This window comes from Leucoraja erinacea, chromosome 1 (assembly GCF_028641065.1).
Source record: "Leucoraja erinacea ecotype New England chromosome 1, Leri_hhj_1, whole genome shotgun sequence".
Classification (NCBI taxonomy): Eukaryota; Metazoa; Chordata; class Chondrichthyes; order Rajiformes; family Rajidae; genus Leucoraja; species Leucoraja erinaceus.
Window position 1 is genome coordinate 125,734,369 of NC_073377.1, and position 24,219 is coordinate 125,758,587.

At 44.0% G+C, this 24,219-nt stretch overlaps 1 protein-coding gene across 3 annotated transcripts in view; it reads left to right on the top strand.

Annotated features, from left to right (window-relative positions):
• The first annotated feature begins 647 nt into the window (after positions 1-647).
• Positions 648-24,219, top strand: part of LOC129701760 (protein Jade-1-like) — a 138,694-nt gene continuing 115,122 nt past the window's right edge. Inside the window, exon 1 of one of the 3 annotated variants that reach the window (XM_055643193.1) lies at positions 648-883. Coding sequence is in view for 1 of the 3 variants with exons in the window: in XM_055643182.1 (XP_055499157.1) it covers positions 1,803-1,863 (61 nt within the window). In the remaining 2 variants the exon portion in view is untranslated. Of the gene's footprint in view, positions 884-992; positions 1,165-1,200; positions 1,864-24,219 lie in introns of those variants that run through there. The other 2 variants (XM_055643200.1, XM_055643182.1) reach the window with 2 other exon arrangements.

Here is a 24,219-nt window from a genome sequence, read left to right on the forward strand (position 1 = left end):
ATGGAGCACTATTCGAAGAGTTTCTCTCTTTTGTCCTAATCAATCACCATCACTAAAGTGAATTATTTCAACACCTTTACCTTGCTGCCTGCTGTGTTGACTGCATTACCACAGCGGTCAGCTGTCAAACACTTTAAAATGTCATCAGTTGCCATGACTGAACTGAATTATCTCAACACAGTACCTTGTTTACTGGATGGTAAAAGTGACCAGCTTAAAACAATTTTTAAATGTCTTGAAAATACAAAAATATTATTTTCTAAAATCATTTTCTAAATGGAATTAGCGCATCGTATTGCGTGGCACAGGAGCAAGGCCAGGCTGAGCATGGCGCCGTGAGGTTGTTAGACATAGCAATTTACAGCACGGGAACAGGCCCTTCGGTCCATATTGTCTGTGCAGAACATGCTGCCATCATAAACTAATCTCACCAGCCGGCACATAATCCGTATGCCTCCATACGATGTTTAGTTTGTGATTTAAATTCTAAAATACACTCCCTCATGTGTGTTGCTTTCCAAATTCGTCTGTTAAACAAGGCATCGAGTTCTAGTTGAAAACGAAAGCTGGCTTGCAAAGGAGGCTGTCTGTAATCTTGTTGACACAACATGAAAGCACTCCCTCGTCTGGCAGCGTGGTGACCGACAGAAAGAGAAGGTAGAATGCTTGCTTCACCCAACCAACTCCACCATAAGGACCAACGTCAGTCAGTGCATATGTGAAAGTGGGAGCGAGAAAGAGAGGTAGAGGGAGCCACAATCTGTTACTGCAGCTGCCTGAACTCCACATTCAAAAAATCTTCACCATTTCCATCCAGTCTCACGTCAGCAGACCAGCTTTAAAGCCAAAACAAAACAAACACACACAATTTTTTTTACAGCAGGTACTGTCCTCTTCCAATACTTTTAAGCGCTTGGGCTCGATTTCTTTCGGGGAGGGGAGAGCGAGAGAGGTGAAATTAATGTAAAGGAAAAAAAAAACCAGGACGATGGAGAGTACGTGAAGGGAGGGAGGGAGAGGAAGCCGAGGAGGAGATCCGGCGTTTAAAGAAAATGTCAAGCTTTTGATGCCTTTTCCGTTGTTGGCCGAGTTTCGGCTACAAGGGGATTTTTTTTTCAGTTCAGCAATTTGATCCCGAAGGTCGCCAATGATGGAAATAATATAGTACGTCATTAATATGGCGCCAAAAGCTTGTGTGTTGTGAGACGAACGGGTAGGCGGCGGCGACGGCGACCGGCGGGCCGGCTGGGGGTGTGAAAGAAGGCGAGGAAACGACAGGGTGTCCTTTTCTCTGCAAAAGTTACCGGGAAGGCGGGGTCCCCCGGGCTGCAATGTTTAATATGCATGGGTTATTATTAAAATTGCAAACGGGATTTTCAAAAATAAATAAATTGTAGGAGGGGTCGGAGGTTGCATTCGGCGGAGTTGGTTGCGGAGTCCCGCCTGTGCAGAGTTAGAGGGCGGTGTATATTTGGCTGCTGCTGTTGCCAGGCGCCGTGGAACGTGACACGGATAGAACGGCCCGGGATCCGGGCCCGGGCAGCGAGTGAAGCAACCTCGCTCGCAGGCGTGCAAACGCCCTCGCCCTCCTTGCTGGCTACCAGTTCCATGTTTGCACTTGCAGAGAAATGTTCACCGCGGTGCCTCTGGATAAATTAATGCCTCCTCCTCCTCTCTGCGTTAAATCCAAGAGGAGCAAAAATAAAATAAAAAAATTGCGGGGGAGGGGGCACCGAAAATGTGCAGTATAGCATGTTATTTAGGGACGGGTGACTGGGGGCAGGACACCAGCCCAACAACACATGTTGCTTAAGATAACAGCATTGAGGGAAATAAGGTGTATTCGCAGTGGGACTTTAGCATGTAAGTGATTAACTCAACGCTCTTTTGTTTATATAAAATGTTTACTATTTTGGCTATCAAATGTCAGTTTCCTCCGTTTGTGCGCAAAACCAGCGCGGCTTAAACTTTCTTCATTGCGGAGTGCGGTCGGTATTGTTTATATCGCGTATTATTTATTACTCCCTCGATTAAAAAAATAATCCAATAGTGTTAGAAATTATGAATGGGTTTTCTTTTTCGAATTTATCGTAGTTTGTGACTTGGTATTTTTAAGAAGGGGGGAAAACCGCACGCACTTCAGGAATGCTCACTGCAAACACAGCTGCTGGTATTCACGACACAGAAACAGCATGAAAATTGAGGCAACATTAATTCTGGTAGGATGCACCTTTCTATCTGGAGGCCAAATGCATCCCCGCTATTACACTGTATGCATTGACAAGGTTATCGTTGACAAACAATACCGTTAGGGCTAAAGACACACTCCTGATTTAATGATTGCAGCCTGTCCACGTTTTATGTTTTTTTAATGTCGAGTCGACTGAATATATTTCAAACCGCTGTATCAAAATTTCAGAGAAAAAACAGCTTTGTTTGATAAACTTCCTGATTAACTTTTGCTGTTCATTATATTTGGTTTGGTGAGATAATTGTTTGTTCCCAAAAAGTATCTGCCATTTCATTGTGTGGATATACATAGAAATAAAGAACTGCAGATGCTGATTAATACACGAAAGGACACAAAGTGCTGAAGTGAGTCAACGGGTTAGGCAGCATCACAGGAGAACATGGATAGATGACGTTTCGGGTTGAGGCCTTCAGACTAAACAGTCTGAATAAGACTAGAAACTCCGAAGAAGGGTCTCGACCCGAAATGTCACTTATCCATGTTCTCCAGAGATGCTGCCTGACCCGCTGAGCAACTCCAGCACTTTATGTCTCGGTTGTTTCAGTGTGGCACTGATGGCAAAACTGGGTAGGAGTTTACAGTATCTTGGATGTGTTGCAGTGTCGTACTTTTCATCGGAGACAGTGTTGCTAACTGAATAACTGGCACAGAGTAGCTCATTCACTTGGGGCTGGACTTTAAACAAAAACCGTCTTAGTATGTGCTATAATAAAACACTGGAAAATAAATTGCTGTTTGCCAGAGCAAATGTTTTGGATATAGACTGCTGAGCACACAAATTCATTGACTGATCCTTGTGCAGAAAGTTGCCTGTGCAGGTTAACTAGAATTGGTTGAACTTGCTCCTGTACCTTTTATTTCTATTATGTAATAACATTTTTAATTGGACCAAGTTCAGACTTTATCTTTTGTGAAGAAGTAGAAGGGAAATGCTAATTTGGAAATAAATACAGTTGTAAAATTTAAGTCTGAAGAAGGGTCTTGACCCGAAACGTCACCTATCCATTTTCTGCGGAAATGTTGCCTGACCTGCTGAGTTATTCTAGGACTTTGTGTCCTTTTGTGTATTGTAACTTCATTTTGATATTGGTTTATTATTGTCAAATGTACGGAGTTACAGTGAAAAGCTTTTGCTTGTGTGCTACCAGTTAAATCATGAATACAATCAAACTAAAAGCAAGCACAATAGGTAGAGCAAAGGGGCGGCGGCAAGGTGGCAAAACATAGTGTTGGTGTCTTACAGTTCCAGAGACCTGAGTTTGATCCTGACCACAGGTGCTGCCTGTACGGAGTTTGATCTCCCCGTGACCTGGGTGGGTTTTCTCGGGTTTCTTCTCTCGCTCCAAAAACATACAAATTTGTAGGTTAATTGGATTTGGTACAATTGTAATTTGTCCCTAGTTTGTGCAGGATAATGTTAGTCTGTGGGGATCATTGATTGGTGTGGGCCAAGGAGCCTGTTCTACGCTGTATCCTGTCCTGTCTCGTCATTGTTCAAGATCCAGCCCACCACAGTGGTGACATCTTGTAGATGGTGTTAGGCCAAATTTGTCTGCACAGACATGAGTGTATAGGGAGTAAATTAGGGGATTGAGAATGCATGCTATTGAGGGTACTGGTGCTGAGAGTTATTGTGGAAGATGTATTGTCTTCTGAGTGTGGTCTATGGATAAAAAAGCCAAGGATCCAGTGGTAGACCGGATTGTTGACTCCTAGCTCCAGGAGTTTGAATATAGGGTGATTTCACCAAATGTCAAATGAGCGTAGATCCCCCCTCACGTGACCGAAAATTTTAACTGGAGGACATATCTCAGTTCGGTACATGTTAGTGAATGGGGAAACACGCACTTTCCCACCCGTTAAAAACATGGAAAACGGCTGATTTTTGAGCTGAAATTTTCTGTGCTAGTCGGGGTGACCGTGAAGCACAGCGACCTAAATTTTCAGGCAAAAAAAAGATAGAAAGTAAGGTAATTACAAGAGGGAACTGAAGATAGAAAACAGCGGAAGTGAACAGCAAACATTTGCCGTGGTGATTTACAGGTCCAAAATATCGGGAATTATCGCGTTTGCTCGCTGAATTTCATCAAAAGTAAGGAATTATTAACTTACTTTTGATGAAATTCAGCGAGCAAACGCGATAATTCCCGATATTTTGGATCTTTAAATCTCCACGGCAAATGTTTGCTGTTCACTTCCGCTGTTTTCTACCTTCAGTTCCCTCTTGTAATTGCCTTACTTTCTATCTTTTTTTTTGCCTGAAAATTTAGGTCGCTGTGCTTCACGGTCACCCCGACTAGCACAGAAAATTTCAGCTCAAAAATCGGCCGTTTTCGATGTTTTTAACTGGTGGGAAAGTGCGTGTTTCCCCATTCACTAACATGTACCAAACTGAGATATGTCCTCCAGTTAAAATTTTCGGTCACGTGAGGGGGGATCTACGCTCATTTGACCTTTGGTGAAATCACCCTATATGAGTTTGGTGGTTTTGAGGTCTGAGTTATAGCTAATAAATAGGAGTTTGACTTGAGTGTCCTTGTTATCAAGTTGTGCCAGTGATCAGTGTAAGACCAGGCAGATGGCGTCTTCTGTGAATACAGGTGCACAACCTTTTATCCGGAGTTCCAGAAACCGAAAAGCTCCGAAAACCGGCCATTTTTTCCAGATGTCGTCTGCGCACCAAAGCTCGCGTTTGGCGCCAAACTTGACCCAAAACGACCCACGGTCAACCCAGGTCTGTACTACTGTAGCGGCTGCCTCCTCCCTGGAGACCGGGAGACGCTTAAACATCTGTAAATCATTGCTTAAATGTTAGTCAGTTAGTTTGGAGGGCTTTTATGTGAAGGGGGGTGAAGGGGTAAACTTTAATTCTTAGTCCCCTACCTGGTCGGAGAGGCGGGGAGCGGTCAATGCCTTACCGGGTCGCCGTGCAGTAAGCTCCGCAGCGCTGTGGCCGGTGGGGCAGCGGGCGGCGCCGGTTGTAGCTCCGACCCCGGCAACTCTACCCCTGGCTGCGAGGCGCTCCAAATCCAGCGCGGCCCGCGGCCGGACGTCCCAGCTCCGAGAATGTCGGGAGTCGGCGGCATCGCAGCGCTGGGATACCAGCGGGGAGCGGGCAATGCCTTACCGGGTCGCCGTGCGGCAAGCTCCGGAGCGCTGTGGCCGCTGGACAACATCGCGGAGCGTCGCTGGATTTGGAGCCGCGCAGCCAGGGGTAGAGTTGCCGGGGTCGGAGCTCCAACCGGTGCCGCCCACGGCCGGACGGAGCCCCCAGCTCCGCGGCTCCAAATCCAGCGACGCTCCGCGAATGTTGGAAGAAGGCGGCCATAGCGCTCCGGAGCTTGCTGCACGGCGACCCGGTAAGGCATTGCCCGCTCCCCGCTGGTATCCCAGCGCTGCGATGCCGCCGACTCCCGACATTCTCGGAGCTGGGACGTCCGGCCGCGGGCCGCGCTGGATTTGGAGCGCCTCGCAGCCAGGGGTAGAGTTGCCGGGGTCGGAGCTACAACCGGCGCCGCCCGCGGCCGGACGGAGCCCCCAGCTCCGCGAGGTTGGGAGTCGCCGACCAGGTAGGTAGGGGACTAAGAATTAAAGTTTCCCCCTTCACCCCTACACCACCACCACCACCACATAAAATCCCTCCAAACTAACTGACTAACATTTATGCAATGATTCTCCCGGTCTCCGGGGAGGAGGCAGCTGCTCCAGACTTTTCAAGCCGCCCGCGCTACCTACCTAATCTACGCTAAAAATCTTCCATTCTGAAATCCGAAAATGTCCGAAATCCGACAAGTGTCTGGTCCCAAGGCTTTCGGATTAAAAGGTTGTGCACCTGTATTGTGATGGTAAACAAACTGCTGTGGATCAAAGCTGTATGGGAGTCTGGAGTTAATAATGTGCAGCATCACCAGTCACTCGAAGCACTTCATGATGGTGGATATCAGAGCCTCTAGACTGAAGTTATTAAGGCACTCTACCTTGCATTTCTTTGGCACTGGTGTGATAGTGGTCTTCTTAAAGTAGATGACTTCATAATGGAGTAATGCAAGGTTAAACTTGTCTGTGAATACTCCTGCCAGCTGATCTGCACAGATCCGGTGGATGTGGCGGGAACTCCTCTGGGCCATCCATGGATTTTCTTACTCTCAGGAAGGCTGATCTTGCATCTGCTGCAGTGACTGCAGGTGCACCAGAGGCTGACTGGTAACATCCTTCCGTTGACCTTCTGTTCAAAGTCACCATTGAGGTCATCAGGAAAGGACACGTTGTTGCTAATAACTCCAGACTCCCATACAGCCTTGATCCACAGCAGTTATATACCGAGCCCGACTTCTATTTTGCATTCCGTTATATCATGCAAGCCGTGCCACAGTGGGCAGGTTGTCCATGTCTTGGTTGTCTAGCTTGGTTTGGAATCGCTCCTTGGCATCCTTGATGGATTAGCGAAGGTCATAAATAGATTTTGTGCACGGCTTGGGATTTGTTTGACTTGATCGCTGCAGACTTGCACTTCACCTGGGAGTGGATCTCACGGTTCATCCATGGCTTCCGGTTGGGGAAAACCTATTGTCATCTTTGGTATGCATTCCCGTGAACACCTGGTCTATTTTCTTCTGATGCTGCTCTGCTGTTTTCTGCTTGTTTTAGCAATTTTCATTTTCTGTGGTGGTGGTGTGAATTGTGATTGAGTTGGAACTTGGAACTTAGCAGGAATTGCAATGCAACATTAATTTGATATAACTACCGTTTAACTATACTTTGAATTATACTCCAGAATATGAAATATATTATTTCTGTGTAGGCAGTTGATTTTTGTGTGGCTTGTAGAAACTTTTACCAATTGATGTATAGACCATGATTAATCTGTCGTTTACTACATCAGTTGCAATGAAATTTCTTGTTCGAATGAAGCTCTTATTGTAAATACTATATATCGTAATGATTGATTCAGCAATAAATACAACAAGTACAGAGCGGAATGGTGCGAAGACTTTAGTGCAATCTAAAGTCGTGCAAATACAGTAAAGTAGTGCAAATTACGCAATAATTGAGTGATGTAGAGTTTGTACATGCCTCCATCTCGGGAAGGGTGTGTAAAAGAGGTAAACATATAAAACTGGAATAACTCGGCGAGTCAGGCAGCATCTTTGGAGTAAAGGAACAGGTGACGTTTCGAGTCGAGACCCTTCAGACTGAGAGTCAGGGGAAAGGACAACGAGAGATATAGATGGTGGTATAGAACAGATGAATGAAAGATATTCAAAAAAGTAAAGCAGGAGGACTGACAGCAGGGGTACAGCGAGAGAGGATGTTGCAGAACACTCGTCGGAGAGGAGGAGACCTTCAAAGTGGGCATACCTTAAGGGGATTTTGCAGTGGAGCAGCCAAATGTATAGGAGGGAACTGCAGGTGCTGGTTTAAACTGAAGAGCTACAAAAAAGAGGTGATTGGTTCAGGAGTCTGTTACAGATATGGAAGAGGTGGTTCTTAAGTCTGGATGTCCTTGCTTTCAAGCTCTTGTGTCTTCTCCCAGAAGGTAGAAAAGAAAAGGGGACGGCCAGGGTGGCAGGCATCCTTGACAAAACTTCTTGATGCAGCACACCCCGAAGAATGAACAGGATGGAAGGAAGTGACTAGCCTGTGATGGACTGGGCTGTGTTCACCATTCTCTGCAGCTTCAGGCAGTCAAGAGCAAACCAGTTGCCATACCAGACTGAGATGCATCCATTCATAATAAGCGAGTTAGGTACTCCGATTGAGCATGCTCAGGCCATAGGTCACTTGCGATGAACAGTCTCGGCAATGGTGGTGCTGCATTGTGTGCAGGCTTGCGTTTCGTCCGTGGTCGGGGGTCGGGCCTGGCTCTCCGGCCGCTGTTGAGTTGCTGCTGGGCCGTACCTGTCCCCTCCCGGGTGTCCCGGAGGTGTCCAGGGTGGCCCTGGGCTGGCGGGGCGGCCCCAGACTTGGAGCCGGCGCTCTAGCCGCTGGCTCCAGCTCGGCTCTGCCTGTCCCGCCGAGTTGGCCGGCAGCCCTCCACCACCACCACCCCCCCTCCTCCCCTCAGTCCGACACCGAGATCCTGTTGAAGATGGGCAGCCGCTGGCCCTGCTCAAAGAGGGGCGACTCTGAGCCGCTGTTGCTGGAGTCATCCTGGTCGGAGAGAGAGTCTGCTGATAGGCTCCTGCCGGCCATGGGCTGGCCAAACTCCCGCTGGAGCTGCTGCTGCTGTTGGTGATGGTGGTGCTGGCGGCAGCAGCAACCTCTTCACTCTCCCTCGCCCAGCCCTAAGCCCAGAGCCCAGGCCAGCTCCAACTCCAGGTCGGGGCTGAAGGCCGCCCGCAGCGCGGCCCAGTGGAACGCCAGACTGGAGGAGGCTGAGCCCAGACTGGTGCTCTGGTGCAGGCAAGACCGGGGCCATCGCTCCTTCTCTGGGTTGTGCATGAAATGGCAGTGGGTACCGTAGGGGCAGAAGCCGGTGATGTGGCACGGCTCCGTCTTATACTTGGGGTGGCAGCTGAGGGAGAGCAGCTCGGCCAGGCTGTGGGCGAACTGGCACTTGTCGCCGTAGCGGCCCATCGGGGAGCGGGTTCCTCTGGAGTTGGTGCGGGGTTGGGCTGGAGTTGGTACTGGCTCTGGGCCTGTGCGTTCTCTGTGCTGGCTGTGGGCCTGGGGCCGCTGGTGTCGTTGGTCTGTGCTGTCGGTTGGCCCGGTGTGAGAGGCGGAGGTGAGCTGGGGTTGGTGCTTCTCTGTGCTGGCTATGTGCCTGGGGGCCAGTGTCCCGTCGGTCCCGACGTTTCCGGCCGCCCACTCGAGTGGGGTGGGGGGAACGGGGATGGCCCAGTGGCAGTTCAGCAGCACTTGCGACGCCGAGGACACGGGTTCGATCCTGGCTGTGGATGAGGTGCTGTTCTGTGTGCATGCAGCTGCTGAGAGCCGGTCCAGCTCCTAACACCTACGTCCTTGCATTTGCTTACTTTTAAATTGCTGTCAAATTGTGCTTTCATGAACTTATTCTGATAACTTAACAATTCTCTACTCTCCACTTTAATGTTCCCGTATCTTGAATGTTTTAAAATATTCTGAAACATCAAGCAGAGACTTGGCATTGAAGTACTTCAGCTTATGATTAAAGGCTTGCACAATATTGTCAATATGACAGATTTATTTTGGACACTAGGTACTCACTACGGTTAGTAAAAATAATTATTCCGTTCTTTTTTTTCCAACAGAATCTCTCAGTAAATGGGGATTGGAGGTTGAAACCTTGGAAGTGCGTTTTGTATTTTAATTTTGTGACTGATCATGTATACACATTATACCTGTGGTTAATCATGTGGTTTTGAGCAAGGGGCGCTCTCTCTTAAAAAGTAACCAGTTCCAATGTTATTTTTCCATAAGATAAAGAAGCTGTCACTTGTTTGATTTGTGCCAGTCATTTCTATGCAGAATTCAAGGCCAGTTCAAACACCGGCTTCTGCCACAAAAATCGTGAATAAAATTTAACCCCATGGTGCTGGTTTGGGCACAGGTTTTTTTCCGAGGCACTTTCTGTAGACTTGTGGTGAAAAGACCCATGTTACATTAGTTAGCTGTCGATCAGTTAATTAGCTGACAACATTACTGAATTACTGGCGGTAACTGGGTTTATGTTTGCCGTTGTCTCTCAGTTATAGGGCTCTTGTTTTAGGGTTCTCTGAAGCTTGATTCTATTGCTGCCCTGGGACGCTTTTATTTAAGTGGCATTTTAAGTTTTAAGTGGACTCTATTTTGGAACAGTCAAAGTTGCATTAATTATATAATTAGTGTACCTACAGGAACATGTTGCTGCACTAAATGTGTTCATTGCAGGTTAATTATTTTAGCCTGGAATTGCTACAGGGTGGGAGATTTGCCCCATCGAGTCCAAATACGAGCAGATTTGACCTTAGCGACAATAATATGGAAACGGGGCCTTTGTCCACTGAATCCATGCAAACCTTCGATCACCCGTTATGCATCCACTGCCTGCACACTAGGGGCGATTTGCAGAGGTCAATAACTTACAAATCCACTTTCCTTTGGATAGTGGGAGGAAACTGGAGGACCCAAAGGAAACCCATGCAGTCACCGGGGGAATGAGCAAACTCCACGCAAGCAGCACCTGAGCACGGGATCGAACCCGGGTCTCTGGTGCTCTGAGGCAGTAGCAATGCCAACATCGCCACTGTGCTGCATTTAAAATAAAACTGCAGATACTGGAAACATGCAATATAAAGAGAAAATGCTGGGAACGCTGATTTGGTCAAGCATCATCTGTGGAGAGGGAAATGGCGTTAATTTGGGTTAGATCCCTCTTTCTTGTAATTGTAATTGTAATTGTAAATCTTTATTGTCATTTCCTGAGTATTCACATACCCAGAGGAAACAAAAAAACGTTGCTCAACCAGTGTCCATTCAGTTTGCATTAAAAAATAAATAGGAATTAAAATTAAAAAATACATGTCATGAAACAAATTTAACACTACTAAACATTCAACAGCCGTTCCGACCGGCAGCGGCACAACAGTGGCTCTGCTGCAGTGTGGGGGTTTGTGCGCGATACTTGGCAGGGGGCAAAGTCCATTTAACAGTCTTATAGCCTGTGGGAAGAAGCTGAGGAGCATCCTGCTGGTTTTGCAGCTAATGCTCCTGTACCTCTTCCCACATGGGAGGATGGAGAAAATGTCATGCGATGGGTGGTAAGGGTCTTTGATGATGGAGATGGCTCTGTTGATACATCTCTTCTTGTATATGTCCAGCAGGAAGGGGAGTGGAGCACCAATAATCCTGCTTGCGGTCTTCACTATCCTGTCCAGTTGGTGCCGTTCGTATGCCTTGCAGCTCCCGAACCAGGAAGTGATGCCGTATGTCAGTGTGCTCTCGACAGTCCCCCTATAAAAAGTCCGTAGGTGTGTGGTGGGGAGGCCTGCTTTACATAGTCTTCGGAGAGGGTGAAGTCGCTCTTGACCAGAGCTGTGGTGTTGGCCGTGGACGTCAGGTCCTCAGACAGATGTAGTCCTAAGAACTTTATGCTGCTGACCCTTTCCACATCAGCTCCGTCGATGTGCAGAGGTGTATGGTGTTGTTTCCCCGCCCTCCTGAAGTCAACCACCATCTCCTTAGTTTTTCCCACGTTAAGAATGAGGTTGTGGGATTTGCACCAACCTGTGAGCAGCTCCACCTCCATCCTGTACGCCGATTCATCATTGTCACTGATGAGACCCACTACTGTTGTGTCATCAGCGAACTTGTTGATGAAGTTGTTATTGAGTCTGGCAGTACAGTCGTGTGTCAGCAGACTAAACAGAAGGGGGCTTAGGACACAGCCTTGGGGTGAGCCAGTGCTCACGGCTATGGTTTTTGATGTCCTACTGCCCACCCTGACTGTCTGCTGCCGTTGCGACAGAAAGTTCAGGACCCAGCTACATGTGCCAGCATTCTCTTTCCACAGATGCTGCCTGACCTGAGTGTTTCAGCATATTCTCTCTCTATTTCTTGGTAGAGCAATCCATTCGGTCTTATTACTCTTTGTTAATTTGTAAATTATTTTCCCTTGTGTGAGTATTCACTTACATCTTAAAAACCTTGAGTGACTGTTTTTACTACCCATACACAGTGAGTTTGCAACTTACAACAAGAAACATCTTTGTTCAACCTTTGTCTTCTACACGTTGTTTGACCCGTGTTTTGGAACCATCTGCTAATTTGACAGCTTCTCTGTTTTCCCTATTTGGACCTGTCGTGATTTTGTACACCTCTATCAAGTGTCCTCTGTTGCGCTGAGGAGCCACTCTAATATCTGTATGTACGTGCAAATCTTAAGTTTAGTAATTCTGTAAATTATAAAGCATTTTATGTGAGGTTTAGTTTAGAGATACAGCATGGAAACAGGCCCTTCGTCCCACCGAGGCCGCACCGACCAACAATATTTTCTAAAATTCTAAGTGTTTGAAATATGAAAGAAATGGTCCCGAGTCGATGATATTGTATTAACCATTCAACATTGTTATTGTCAGTGTTGCTAAGTTGGGTCGAAGGGCCTATTTCCGTGCTGTATGACTATGATAACAGTTTTGTCTAGATGTTGTCGCTAATGGTTCTTAATGCTGTCTTTCCAAATGGAAGTGTTTATATTATGTGAAGAAGCATGTGCTGTTAAAATTGCTCCATTCAGTTGAGAGGAATTGGGCAGGTGCTTGTGAATTGTACTGTTTTACAGTTTGGAAAAAAAAAATCACTTAATTTTCAAATACAACAGGTGTACCTCCTGTGTCTGTCTCTTTTGTTGATTTTCATTCAATGAATTTCCTGAGCAGCAGTGCCTGAAGCTGTTGTGTTCACACAGAATAACGAGTAGGATATTATTTCACTTTCTTTGCTGGTTCATGGAGTTTGTTGCTGGAGTCTTTGAGAAGCTGGAGTCAGTGGTGTGTGGGCTAAAAAGAATTGCAATATTCACAAATCATCTCGGATCGCTTTGTTGGTATGAGGAGCGAGTTTGGCTGAGGGAAGAACAGCAGCATGCAATTGCGGAGCAGGCTTAAAGGGTGTATTCTTAGACGCTATTTCCGAAGCTGGAGAGTCTACAATTTAGGCATCCCCTTGGAATTAGGGGGTTGTCATTTGGGACTGAGATGAGGAGAAATCTCTTAAGGCGGTAGAATACAAGTTTTCTGACTTCTCAGTATCTGATAGCAGTGGAAGGTCTCGTTGAATATATTAAGGCTGGGAATGATAACCGTTTGGAGTCCAGAGAAGTCAGCAGATGGGATTGGAAGGCAATGCAGAATCAGCTTGATCTTGTAGGCAGGTTAGAGTGAGCGGAATGGGCTTCTTATTTTCATTGTTCATCATTTTTGAACACAGGCTTTGAGTCACTCCTTCCTCTGCTTTGGTATTTTGTTTTGAGTACATTTAGCCATGCCTTTTGATTAGTTGTGTAGGAAAGATCTGCAAATGCTGGTTTAAATCGAAGGTAGACACAAAATGCTGGAGTAACTCAGCGGGACGGGCAGCATCTCTGGAGAGCATTTTGTGTCTATAATGTATTTTCCTCGTTGATCTTGTGCTCCCTCATGGCCTCGGTTGTCCTGGTGAGTGTGTGAGTGTACGTGCTGCACTGTGATGGCAGGTTGTTGGCGGTGAGATGTACCGCCATTGAAACCGGTCACGTCCTTGCCTCATCTATTTGTGGATTAACAAACTCTGTGTCAGTGTTGGAGGTGATTTGTGGCATCACTACTGATATCTAATTTGGGAAAAATTACAGTACTTGGCAGTTTAATATCCTGGAAATACCTGTTGGACGCATTGCAAATAGAATATATAATGTCAGCTGAGAAAGTGGTAGCAATGAAAGTTGTTGGAATATAGTTTATTAAAGTTGGTTCAAAAGTATAAAAACGCAAGGATCAAATTATTTTTGTCATTAAGAGGAAGTTTAAGGTTGGTCTCAATATAAACAATTAGTTAAATTACTTCATGTGCTTCTGGAATTGTATTTCTAATTTCCCTTCCCATTTGTTGTCAGCTCTTTATGGAACCCGAGCCAAGAATCTGAACCATGTCTGAACCATGTTATAAGTTTAATCTCATTTTGTGGCTGCAGTCTCAGTCGTTAGTTGGATTTCTGATTTTAAGGCTGTGCACGTGTGCTAGCAGTGTTCAAGAAAGTGTCCAGATGAGGCATATCTTAATAGTTCAAGTGCAGTTAAATGACACCAATTAGTGGGGAGCTATTGGATGAGGATATCCAGAATCTCAGAGTTTAGTTGATGAATCGCAAACAAAATATTCCTTTCTATGTTTTGCCATTTTTATACAATAACAAATAAGCCAAGCAGTTTAAGTAATTGCTTCAAACAAAAGGCACCACAAATGACATAGAGATCTGACACCACCATCTATAGTTTGAGTCCCAAGCATTTATGAAACCATTTGCTTATGAGTTTTTTTTCTTTTGGATTCCATTAATTTATTAAAACAACAAACTCACTGAGCCATAATTTTGGGGTGTGATTGTGCATCATTTAGCATTAAAATTAATTAAAAAAAAACAGTAAAAAATGTTTTCAAATTGTCATCTGGGTTTCTTAGCACTTGAATTGAACTTCATGGGTATGTTCTGGTAGTGTAGTACTGGCTGGAAAATGAGGCAGCATCACCTAGCTCCTCACTCACTGTTGCAGTGAGTGCTGCTGTTGAGCGATCCTCCTGGCTCAGAAATACATTTGCAACATTTACCTTTTTATATGGCCAGAATAATTCAAGGCTTGTAACCGTGATAGCAATAATTTTTAATCGCAGAAAATTGTGAGAGTCTCTCTTACTTCCAATGCATGTCAGTGTACAGCAATTTTAAGTACTGTCTAAATCATTTTGTGCACAGGCAAGGATCTATGATAACGTTGGATGGCCAGGGAGAAGTTTTTAGTTAGTGATGCTATTAAATGTAAAGTATTAATCGGGGATTAGGGTGCAGTGTGACAGGGGAAGCACTCAAGATCTGCTGAGCGTAGAGTGGGTAGTCTTGCACAGTCCAAGTGTGTACACAATAGATCTGTGTGATCTAAATCCGGATGCTAAGCATGTCCCTCAACTTGTTGAATCAATATATATGTCATATCAGTTTGGAAGCTGCCAGTATCGCAGACTTATGGAAGTCAAAGTGCATAGGGAATATGCAGCATATAAGACTTGCTTTTAATTATTACATTATAAACTTTGGGTATCATGAGTAAAACTTTGAGCATTGAATGTACAGACTTGATTTTCTAGGGACCTTGGTTTAGTGCAGATCTGGTAGTTTACCTCTGGTTGTTAGAGCACACAAAACAGCATCATCTTATGTATATAAAGTTACTTTAAACACTGTCCCAACAAAATTCAACATCAAGCCACATGTGGAGACTTCGGAATAGTGGAGATAAGTTGTATGGAGCATCTTCAAGGGGCAAAGCTGAGGAAAATTAGTAGAGCATGTGAGGGAGGGAGAAGTAGAAGAGCACAATTTCCTCAGAGGGTTGCCATTGCTAAAATTAACTATGACCATGGAATTATTTTTAAATTGATTTTTTTCTTAACTTGGGGGCAGTGGCAGAATGAGATCCATTGGAATTTGGGTTACAGAGTGTATATAGAAAGGAAGAGAGGACAACCAAGCGTTTTTTTAGCTCTAGCTTCACCCACCCAAAGACTTGGATAGGGGTTTCCGCAGTAGATGAGATGAAGCAGGGCTAGAATTGGGCATCTTTATAACTTGTGCTGAGAGAATGGAGCGGCTGGGCTTGTACACTGGAGTTTAGAAGGATGAGAGGGATCTTATTGAAACATATAAGATTGTTAAGGGTTTGGACACGCTAGAAACATGTTCCCGATGTTGGGGCAGTCCAGAACCAGAGGCCACAGTTTAAGAATTAGGGGTAAACCATTTAGAACGGAGACAAGGAAACACTTTTTCTCACAGAGAGTTGCAAGTCCATGGAATTCTCTGCCTCGGAGGGTGGTGGAGGCGGGTTCTCTGGATACTTTCAAGAGAGAGGCTCTTAAAGATGGCGTAGTCGGGGAATATGGGGAGAAGGCAGGAACGGGGTACTGTTTGAGGATGATCAGCCATGATCACATTGAATGGCGGTGCTGGCTCGAAGGACCGAATGGCCTACTCCTGCACCTATTGTCTATTATTCCCTCTGCCGTCAGGGAGAAGATACAAAAGCCTGAAAGTACACACCAGCAGATTCAAGAACAGCGTATTATGCCAAGGATGCATTCCTAATCTTCCAATCCACCTTGACGTGGCAATAGACAATGTGATCATGGCTGATCATCCCCAATCAGTACCCCGTTCCTGCCTTCTCCCCATATCCCCTGACTCTGCTACCTTTAAGACCCCTATCTATCAAGAGAGAGCTAGTTAGGGGTCTTAAAGATAGCAGAGTCAGGGTATATGGGAAGAAGGCAGGAACGGGGTACAGAGGGCAGTGGAGGCCGGTTCTCTGGATACTTTCAAGAGAAAGTATCCAGAGAACCGGCCTCCACTGCCCTCTGAGGGGGAGAATTCCACAGACTCACAACTCTCTGTGAGGAAAAAGTGTTTCCTCGTCTGCGTTCTAAATGGCTTGCCCCTTATTCTTAAACTGTGGCCACTGGTTCTGGACTCCCCCAACATAGGGAACATTTTTCCTGCCTCTAGAGTGTCCAAACCTTTAATAATCTTATATGTTTCAATAAGATCCCCTCTCGTCCTTCTAAACTCCAGAGTATACAAGCCCAGCCACTCCATTCGCTCAGCATATGACAGTCCCGCCATCCCGGGAATTAATCTTGTAAACTTACGCTGCACTCCCTGAATAGCAAGAATGTCCTTCCTCAAATTAGGGGACCAAAACTGCACACAATACTCCAGGTGTGGTCTCACTAGGGCGCTATACAACTGCAGAAGGACCTCTTTGCTCCTATACTCAATTCCTTTTGTTAAGAAGGCCAACATGCCATTCGCTTTCTTCACTGCCTGCTGTACCTGCATGCTTACTTTCAATGACTGATGAACAAGGACCCCCAGATCCTATTGTACTTCCCCTTTTCCCAACTTGACACCATTTAGATAATAATCTGCCTTCCTGTTTTTGCTTCCAAAGTGGATAACCTCACATTAATCCACATTAAACTGCCATGCATCTGCCCACTCATCCAACCTGTGCAAGTCACCCTGCATTCTCATAGCATCCTCCTCACAGTTCACACTGCCACCCAGCTTTGTGTCATCTTTAAATTTGCTAATGTTACTTTGAATCCCTTCATCTAAATCATTGATGTATATTGTAAATAACCTGGGTCCCAGCACTGAGCCTTGCTGTATCCCCACTAGTCACTGCCTGCCATTCTGAAAGGGACCCGTAAATCCTTACTCTGTCTGCCAACCAGTTTTCTATCCATGTCAGCACTCTACCCCCAATACCATGTGCCCTGATTTTGCCTTCCCTTGCCAATATTCCTAGTTGCATCCTCAAAATATTCCAGAAGATTAGTCGAGAATGATTTCCCCTTCGTAATTCCATTCTGACTCGGACCAATCCTGTTACTTCTATCCAAATGTGCTGCTATTTCATCTTTTATAATTGACTCCAGCAACCTTCTCTTCACCGATGTCAGGCTAACTGGTCTATAATTCCCTGTTTTCTCTCTCCTGCCTTTCTTAAAAAGTGGGACAACATTAGCTACCCTCCAATCCACAGGAACTGATCCTGAATCTATAGAACATTGGAAAATTATCTCCAATGCGTCCACAATTTCTGGAGCCACTTCCTTAAGTACCTTGGGATGCAGAACATCAGGCCCTGGGGATTTATCAGCCATCAGTCTACCCAACACCATTTCCTGCCTAATGTGGATTTCCATTTCCTCCGTCACCCCAGATCCTCTGGCCACTAATATATCAGGGAGATTGTTTGTGTCCACCTTAATGAAGACGGATCCAAAGTACTTGTTCAACTTATCTACCATTCCTTGTTCCCATAATAAATTCACCTTTTTCAGTCTTCAAGGATCTAACTTTGGTCTTAACTAATTTTTTCCTCTTCACATACCTAAAGAAGCTTTTACTATCCTCCTTTATATTCTTGGCTAGCTTACATTCATACCTCATCTTTTCTCCATGTATTGCCTTTTTAGTTATCTTGCTCTTTAAACATTACCCAATCTTCTTGCTTCCCACTCATCTTTGCTTTGTTGTACTACTTCTCTTTTATTTTTACACATTACACCCTTTTTTTACACTTTTTCTTATATCCGCACTTTCTCTGTTGCTATAACACTATTCTTCAATCGGTTTATCGTCTCATTTTAGACTTTACTATGGACTTTAGAGATGCAGTGCGGCCCACCAAATCCGCGCCAACCAATGATCACCACTTCCTCTAGCACTATCCCACACACTAGGGACAATTTACAATATTTATGAAGCCAATTAACCTACAAACCTGTATGTCTTTGGAGTGTGGGAAGAAACCAGAGAATTCATAGAAAACCTGTGGGGTCACAGGGAGAATGTACAAACTCCGTACAGATAGCACCTGTAGTTGGGATTGAACCTGGGTCTCTGGCGCTGTAAAGCAGCAACTCTACTGCTGTGCCACTGTGCTGCCTCAACTACCTGATGCACAAGTGCATGGTATGGTTTGCCTGGATTGCATGTAAAACAAAGTTTTTCACTGAACCTGGTGGTATAAGTAACAACAATAAACTGTTGCCAATATTAACGGAAGTAAAAGTTGATGATCTCAGTGATGGTGCTGGTATCACATTCAGCCTCAGGCGGTTTTAGGCAAGGGACAGAGTGGATGAGCAACAAATGGAATTATTACAGTTATGAAGGTGATGAGTTAATCAGTCTTCGCAGTATTAGCAAACATATCAGATGCTGGAGATGAAGTTGATAATTTGGTGACGGTGGAGGAAAGAAGTGGTAGTGAAGAGATTTGGGTATCAGCAGTCAACCTTCAAGCTGGTTTGTTCTTGATGAATGAGAAGCAGTTACCAGAAAACAGTGGACTCATTTTGGTTGAGAGGTTTTTTATTTCTCCCTACGTCGCTTGCCAGTTTGAAAACCTGTGGTGAGAGAGTGGAATTTTCCAGTGTTGGTCAGGGTTGGCTGTTTAGTTGCAAGTTGCAAGAATAGTTGGCAAGCTGAGAGCACAAGAACAATCGCTATTTACGGATGCATTTTCTAGATTGCCTGCATTCACTGTATTTCAAATGTGAATATTTATATAAACTTTGGCTAGACTGTTCTTTTGGGATAGGTTCCCTTCACCAGTGTAAATAATTAAGCATATGAAGATTGATATAAATCTCAAATTCATTCAACTTAAATGTAGACCTCTAATTCTTATGTTCTGTGAAAGATTTGGCGAGAGTTAACCAAAAACTGTTTTTGTTTTCTTCACCGGTTTTGAATGGAAATGTCGTTGAGAATATATTGAATCTTTTGTATTTTGTATTTGATCCCTTGTATAATGAAGACATGATTTTAGGAAATGTTATATTGTACTGCTCAAACTAATTAAAGCATGTAGGCTTGTGATGTGAAACACACCTTTCAAAGAAGACACAAAGTGTTGGAGTATCTCAGTGGGTCAGGCAGCATCCTGGAGAACATGGATAGGGGTGACCCTTCTTCAGACTTACTGCAGTGGGGGAGAAAGCTAGAAGGTAGTAGAGGCACGATAAAGTGTGGCAGGAAATAGGTGAACACATACAAGGACACTTTTTGATGAGCAGATGGACAAAGGCTAGAGACAAAATTATAATTTACAAGTTATAAAGCCAGAGGAAGGAATGTCCTAGAATAAATTACATTGGAGAATTTGTGGATAAAATGATGTCTGTCGCACACAGTTGATGTAAAGAGGAGGTAGAGCCAGATTTGATAATTGGTCCAAGGGCCTGTTTCCACACTCAATGGCTCTGACTCTAATGCTTGTACTAACATCAGTTGATAGATTACAAGATCTAGAAGGATCTGCATCGGATCTGGCTTTAGAATTGCATTTTTGAAATATAAAGGACATCTATATCTTAAGGGCTCGGAAGTTGCAATAGGAATGTGAAGCATTTATTTCCACCATGCAGATCTGTGCTGATATCAGGGATATTATTTTAGTCCAGAATTGATGACAGATAAAACAAGTATTTCATTCCACCCGGCTCTCAATGACAATCATTGATAACATTAATCGATCCATCTTTTTATTCTTCCCACATTCTCAGTCTTGTTTTGAGAACAGAATTGCATAGATTTCTTTCCACCCAGTAGTTCTGCTACAACTGGTAGGAACATAGTGTTGTAGAAAATCGTGTTGTCAAGACTGTTGTATCAATGGTGGAAAGGAGTTTAGGGGCTAGCGAGTTTCACACGCTCAATAACAGTTATTCTTCCTGCAGGATCTTCACAAAATTTCAAAACAATAAGAATATTTTTTGTTACTGCAAGTGAAAAATACCCAAGGCTGTAGGATATATTGTTTAATGGAGTTGCATTTCACAAGTTTCAATAAAAGTGATCAGTTCTCAATGGCTATGTGATTAAAGTAGCAGCTGTGTTCTTAATAGACAATGGTGCCAGGGCACCAACCTCTCCCTCAATGTCAGCAAGATGAAGGGCTAAGTTATTGATCTCGGGAAGCGTGGTGGAGAACATGCTCCAGTCAGCTTCAGTAGTGCTAAAGTGTAAAGGGTTGAAAAATTCAGGTTTCTTGGCGGGGATGTCACAGTGCCCTCCATAATGTTAACCAATCATTTATTTATTTGCCTCTATACTCCACAATTTGAGATTTGTAATAGAAAAAAATCGCATGTGGTTAAAGTGCACATTGTCAGATTTTATTCAAGGGTATTTGTATGCATTTTGGTTTCACCATGTATAAATTACAGCTGTGTTTATACATGGTCCCCCCATTTCAGTGCACGGTAATGTTTGGGACACATGGCTTCACAGGTGCTCGGGTGTGTTTAAGTCCCTCTTTAATGCAGGTTTAAGAGAGTTCTCAGCACCTAGTCTTTCCATCACCTTAGGTAGCAATGTTACAAAATTTTGAGATTATAAAAATCAAGTCTACAATTTATCCCATTAGATAAAGCATAAAATTAAGTTTAATTTGACACCTAATTCACTTTCATATCTCAAGTATTTAAAAGGTTATGGCCATTTTCATACTCGGAAATTAGCATCTTGTTCCCTATTGATTTTCTATGGACATAACAAAAAAGCTGTGATCGTGGACAGTCAAAAGCACATAACTTTCTTAAAAATTAAGAGAACTGAATGAAATTTTCAGTTATCATAGATTGAAGCATTCTGAAACAAATATAAAATAATCTTACTTGGATGACCTGAAATTAAAGCATATATTAGTTAGTTACCTAATTGTAGCTAATTCCAAACTTCAATTACTAGATCTAAACATCTATCCATTTCTTAATAAATGATTAACATTTTTAAATAGCATAAGTGTCCAAATAATATTCACAAATAATTCACAATAAAACATGATTTTTAAATCTCATTTACATTAATTTATGGGCCAAATGGAAGGAATTTAGTGTTTAATTGCTGTAAATTAAAGCATTTAAATCAGCTTTCTAGTGGGATCCTGTGAAAGCGCTGGTTTAGAACGTTCACATTGCGGTAGATTTGTGCCCTCAAATGCCCAGAAAAATACTGCGGGATATAATGGGGCCCAAATTAGCTACTCGCAACATTAAACTTTGCATAAAGGGATCTTAAGAAGCCCTTTTTAATGTAAAAATAAACAGCCTACCTTCTGTTCTCCCCTGTATGAGATCCGGCCGGTTGCCGGCGGTCACGGGTTTAGAGGTTAATTTTTAAACTACTATAACAATTAGATAAAGCCCTTAAAAGTAATAATAGCTAAAGCGACGGAATCTTCCCGCGATTTTTCGTTAATAATTAACTAGGCTGAACATCCTCGATTTGAGCAGCCTAGGGAAAATCGCGTTTTAAACCCGCCCCCCTCTAAACGGCGGCAAAACCGCGCACACCCGCATCGACAGATTTTCAGCGACGCTTCAGGTACGCTTTGCAACATACCTACGGCTTAGGAAATTTTTATTGTTGTTTGTCAACATGAGGACCTAGGTTGTGCCAATGAAAGTCAAGGATTGGTGATGTCTTTATTATTTATTTTACTCCGATTATATGTTTTTTTTACTCTTGTTAATTTCTGTAAGGTGTCCTTGAGACTTTTGAAAGGCGCCCACAAATAAAATTTATTATTATTAAGGAAGCCATTATGAGACGAGAATAAAACTGTTAGAGACATCAGCCAAACCTTAGGCTTACCAAAATCAACTGTTTGGAACATCATTAAGAAGAAAGAAAGCACTGGTGAGATTACTAATCGCAAATGGACTGGCAGGCCAAGGAAGACCTCCACAGCTGATGACAGAATAATTCTCTCTATAATATAGAAAAATCCTGAAACGCGTGTCCGACAGATCAGAACCACTCTTCAGGAGTCAGGTGTGGATTTGTCCACAGAAGACATCATGAACAGAAATCCAGAGGCTGCACTGCAAGATACAAACCACTGGTTAGCTGCAAAAATAGAATGGCCAGGTTACAGTTTGCCAAGAAGTACTTATGGTTAGCTGCAAAAATAGAATGGCCAGGTTACAGTTTGCCAAGAAGTACTTAAAAGAGCAACCACAGTTCTGGAAAAAAGTCTTGTGGACAGATGAGATGAATATTAACTTATAACAGAGTGATGGCAAGACCAAAGTATGGAGGAGAGAAGGAACTGCCCAAGATCCAAAGCATACCACCTCATCTGTGAAATAGAGGTGGGGATGTTATGGCTTGGGCATGCTGTGGCTGCTGAAGGTACTGGCTCACTTATCTTCATTGATGATACAACTGCTGATGGTAGTAGCATAATGAATTCTGAAGTGTATAGACATATCCTATCTGCTCAAGTTCAAACAAATGCCTCAAAACTCATTTGCCGGCAGTTCATTCTACAGCAAGACAATGATCCCAAACATACTGCTAAAGCAACAAAGACGTTTTTCAAAGTTAAAAATTCTTGAATGGCTAAGTCAATCACCCGATCAGAACCCAACGAAGCATGCCTTTTATATGCTGAAGAGAAAACAGAAGGTGACTAGCCCTCAAAACAATCAACAGCTAATGATGACCACCCAACATCTGGTGATGTCCATGAATCGCAGACTTCAAGCAGTGGATATGCAACAAAATACTAAATATGACTACTTTCATTTACATGACATTGCTGTGTGCCAAACATTATGGTGCCCTAAAATGGGGGGGCTATGTTTTAACACTGCTGTAATTCGGTGAAACCAAAATGTATAAAAATTGCCTTTATTAAAATCTGACAATGTGCATTTAAACCACGTGATTTTTTTTCTATTACAAATCTCAAATTGTGGAGTACAGAGGCAAATAAATAAATGATGGGCCTTTGTACCAAACATAATTGAGGGCACTGTACATGGAGGTTTTCTTTTTTCTCTGCATACTGTAAATTGAAGACAGCTTTTCTCTGCTTCTTAATTTCCAAAATTAACGTTTAATTGGCTCACTAGGTCCTGATTGAAATTGCTTTATAGCCAATTTGGCATGTGTAATGTAAACAGCATTCCCTATTTCATCAAAGCAACCCGTTTCCCCCACCACAATATTTCACCACTCACACATAGCCCCCTAACTGCGCAGGCGCAGCTCCTTTCCCCTCATCCCACAGCACTCCCCCCCCCCCCCCCCCCCCCTTCTTCACCCTCCCTCTTTTTAAACTGTGGGCCCTGGTTCTGGATTTCCCCAAAATCGGGAACATGTTTCCTGCCTCTACTATGTCCAATCCCTTAATAATCTCTTATGTTTTAATAAGGTACCCTCCCATCCTAAATTCCAGAGTATACAAGCCCAGCTGCTCCATTCTATCAGCAAATGACAGTCCCACCATCCCGGGAAATAACAGTGTGAACCTACGCTGCACTCCCTCAATAGCAAGTATGTCCATCCTCAAATTTGGAGACCAAAGCTGCACGCAAAACTCCAGATGTGGGCCCTGTACAACTGCAGAAGGTCCTCTTTGCTCCTGTACTCAACTCCTCGTGTTATGAAGGCCAACATGCCATTAGTTTTCTTCACTGCCTGCTGCAGCTGTATGCCTACTCTCAGTGACTGACTGATGAACAAGGACCCCCAGATCTTGTTGTACTTCCCCTTTTCCCAACTTGACACCATTCAGATAATAATCTGCCTTCCTGTTTTTGCCACCAGTGGATAACTTCACATTTACCCACATTGAACTGCATCTGCCCACTCATCTAACCTATCCAAGTCCACCTGCATTAGGGAAAATGTACAAACTCCGTACAGACATCTCCTGTAGTTGAACCCGTGTCTCTGG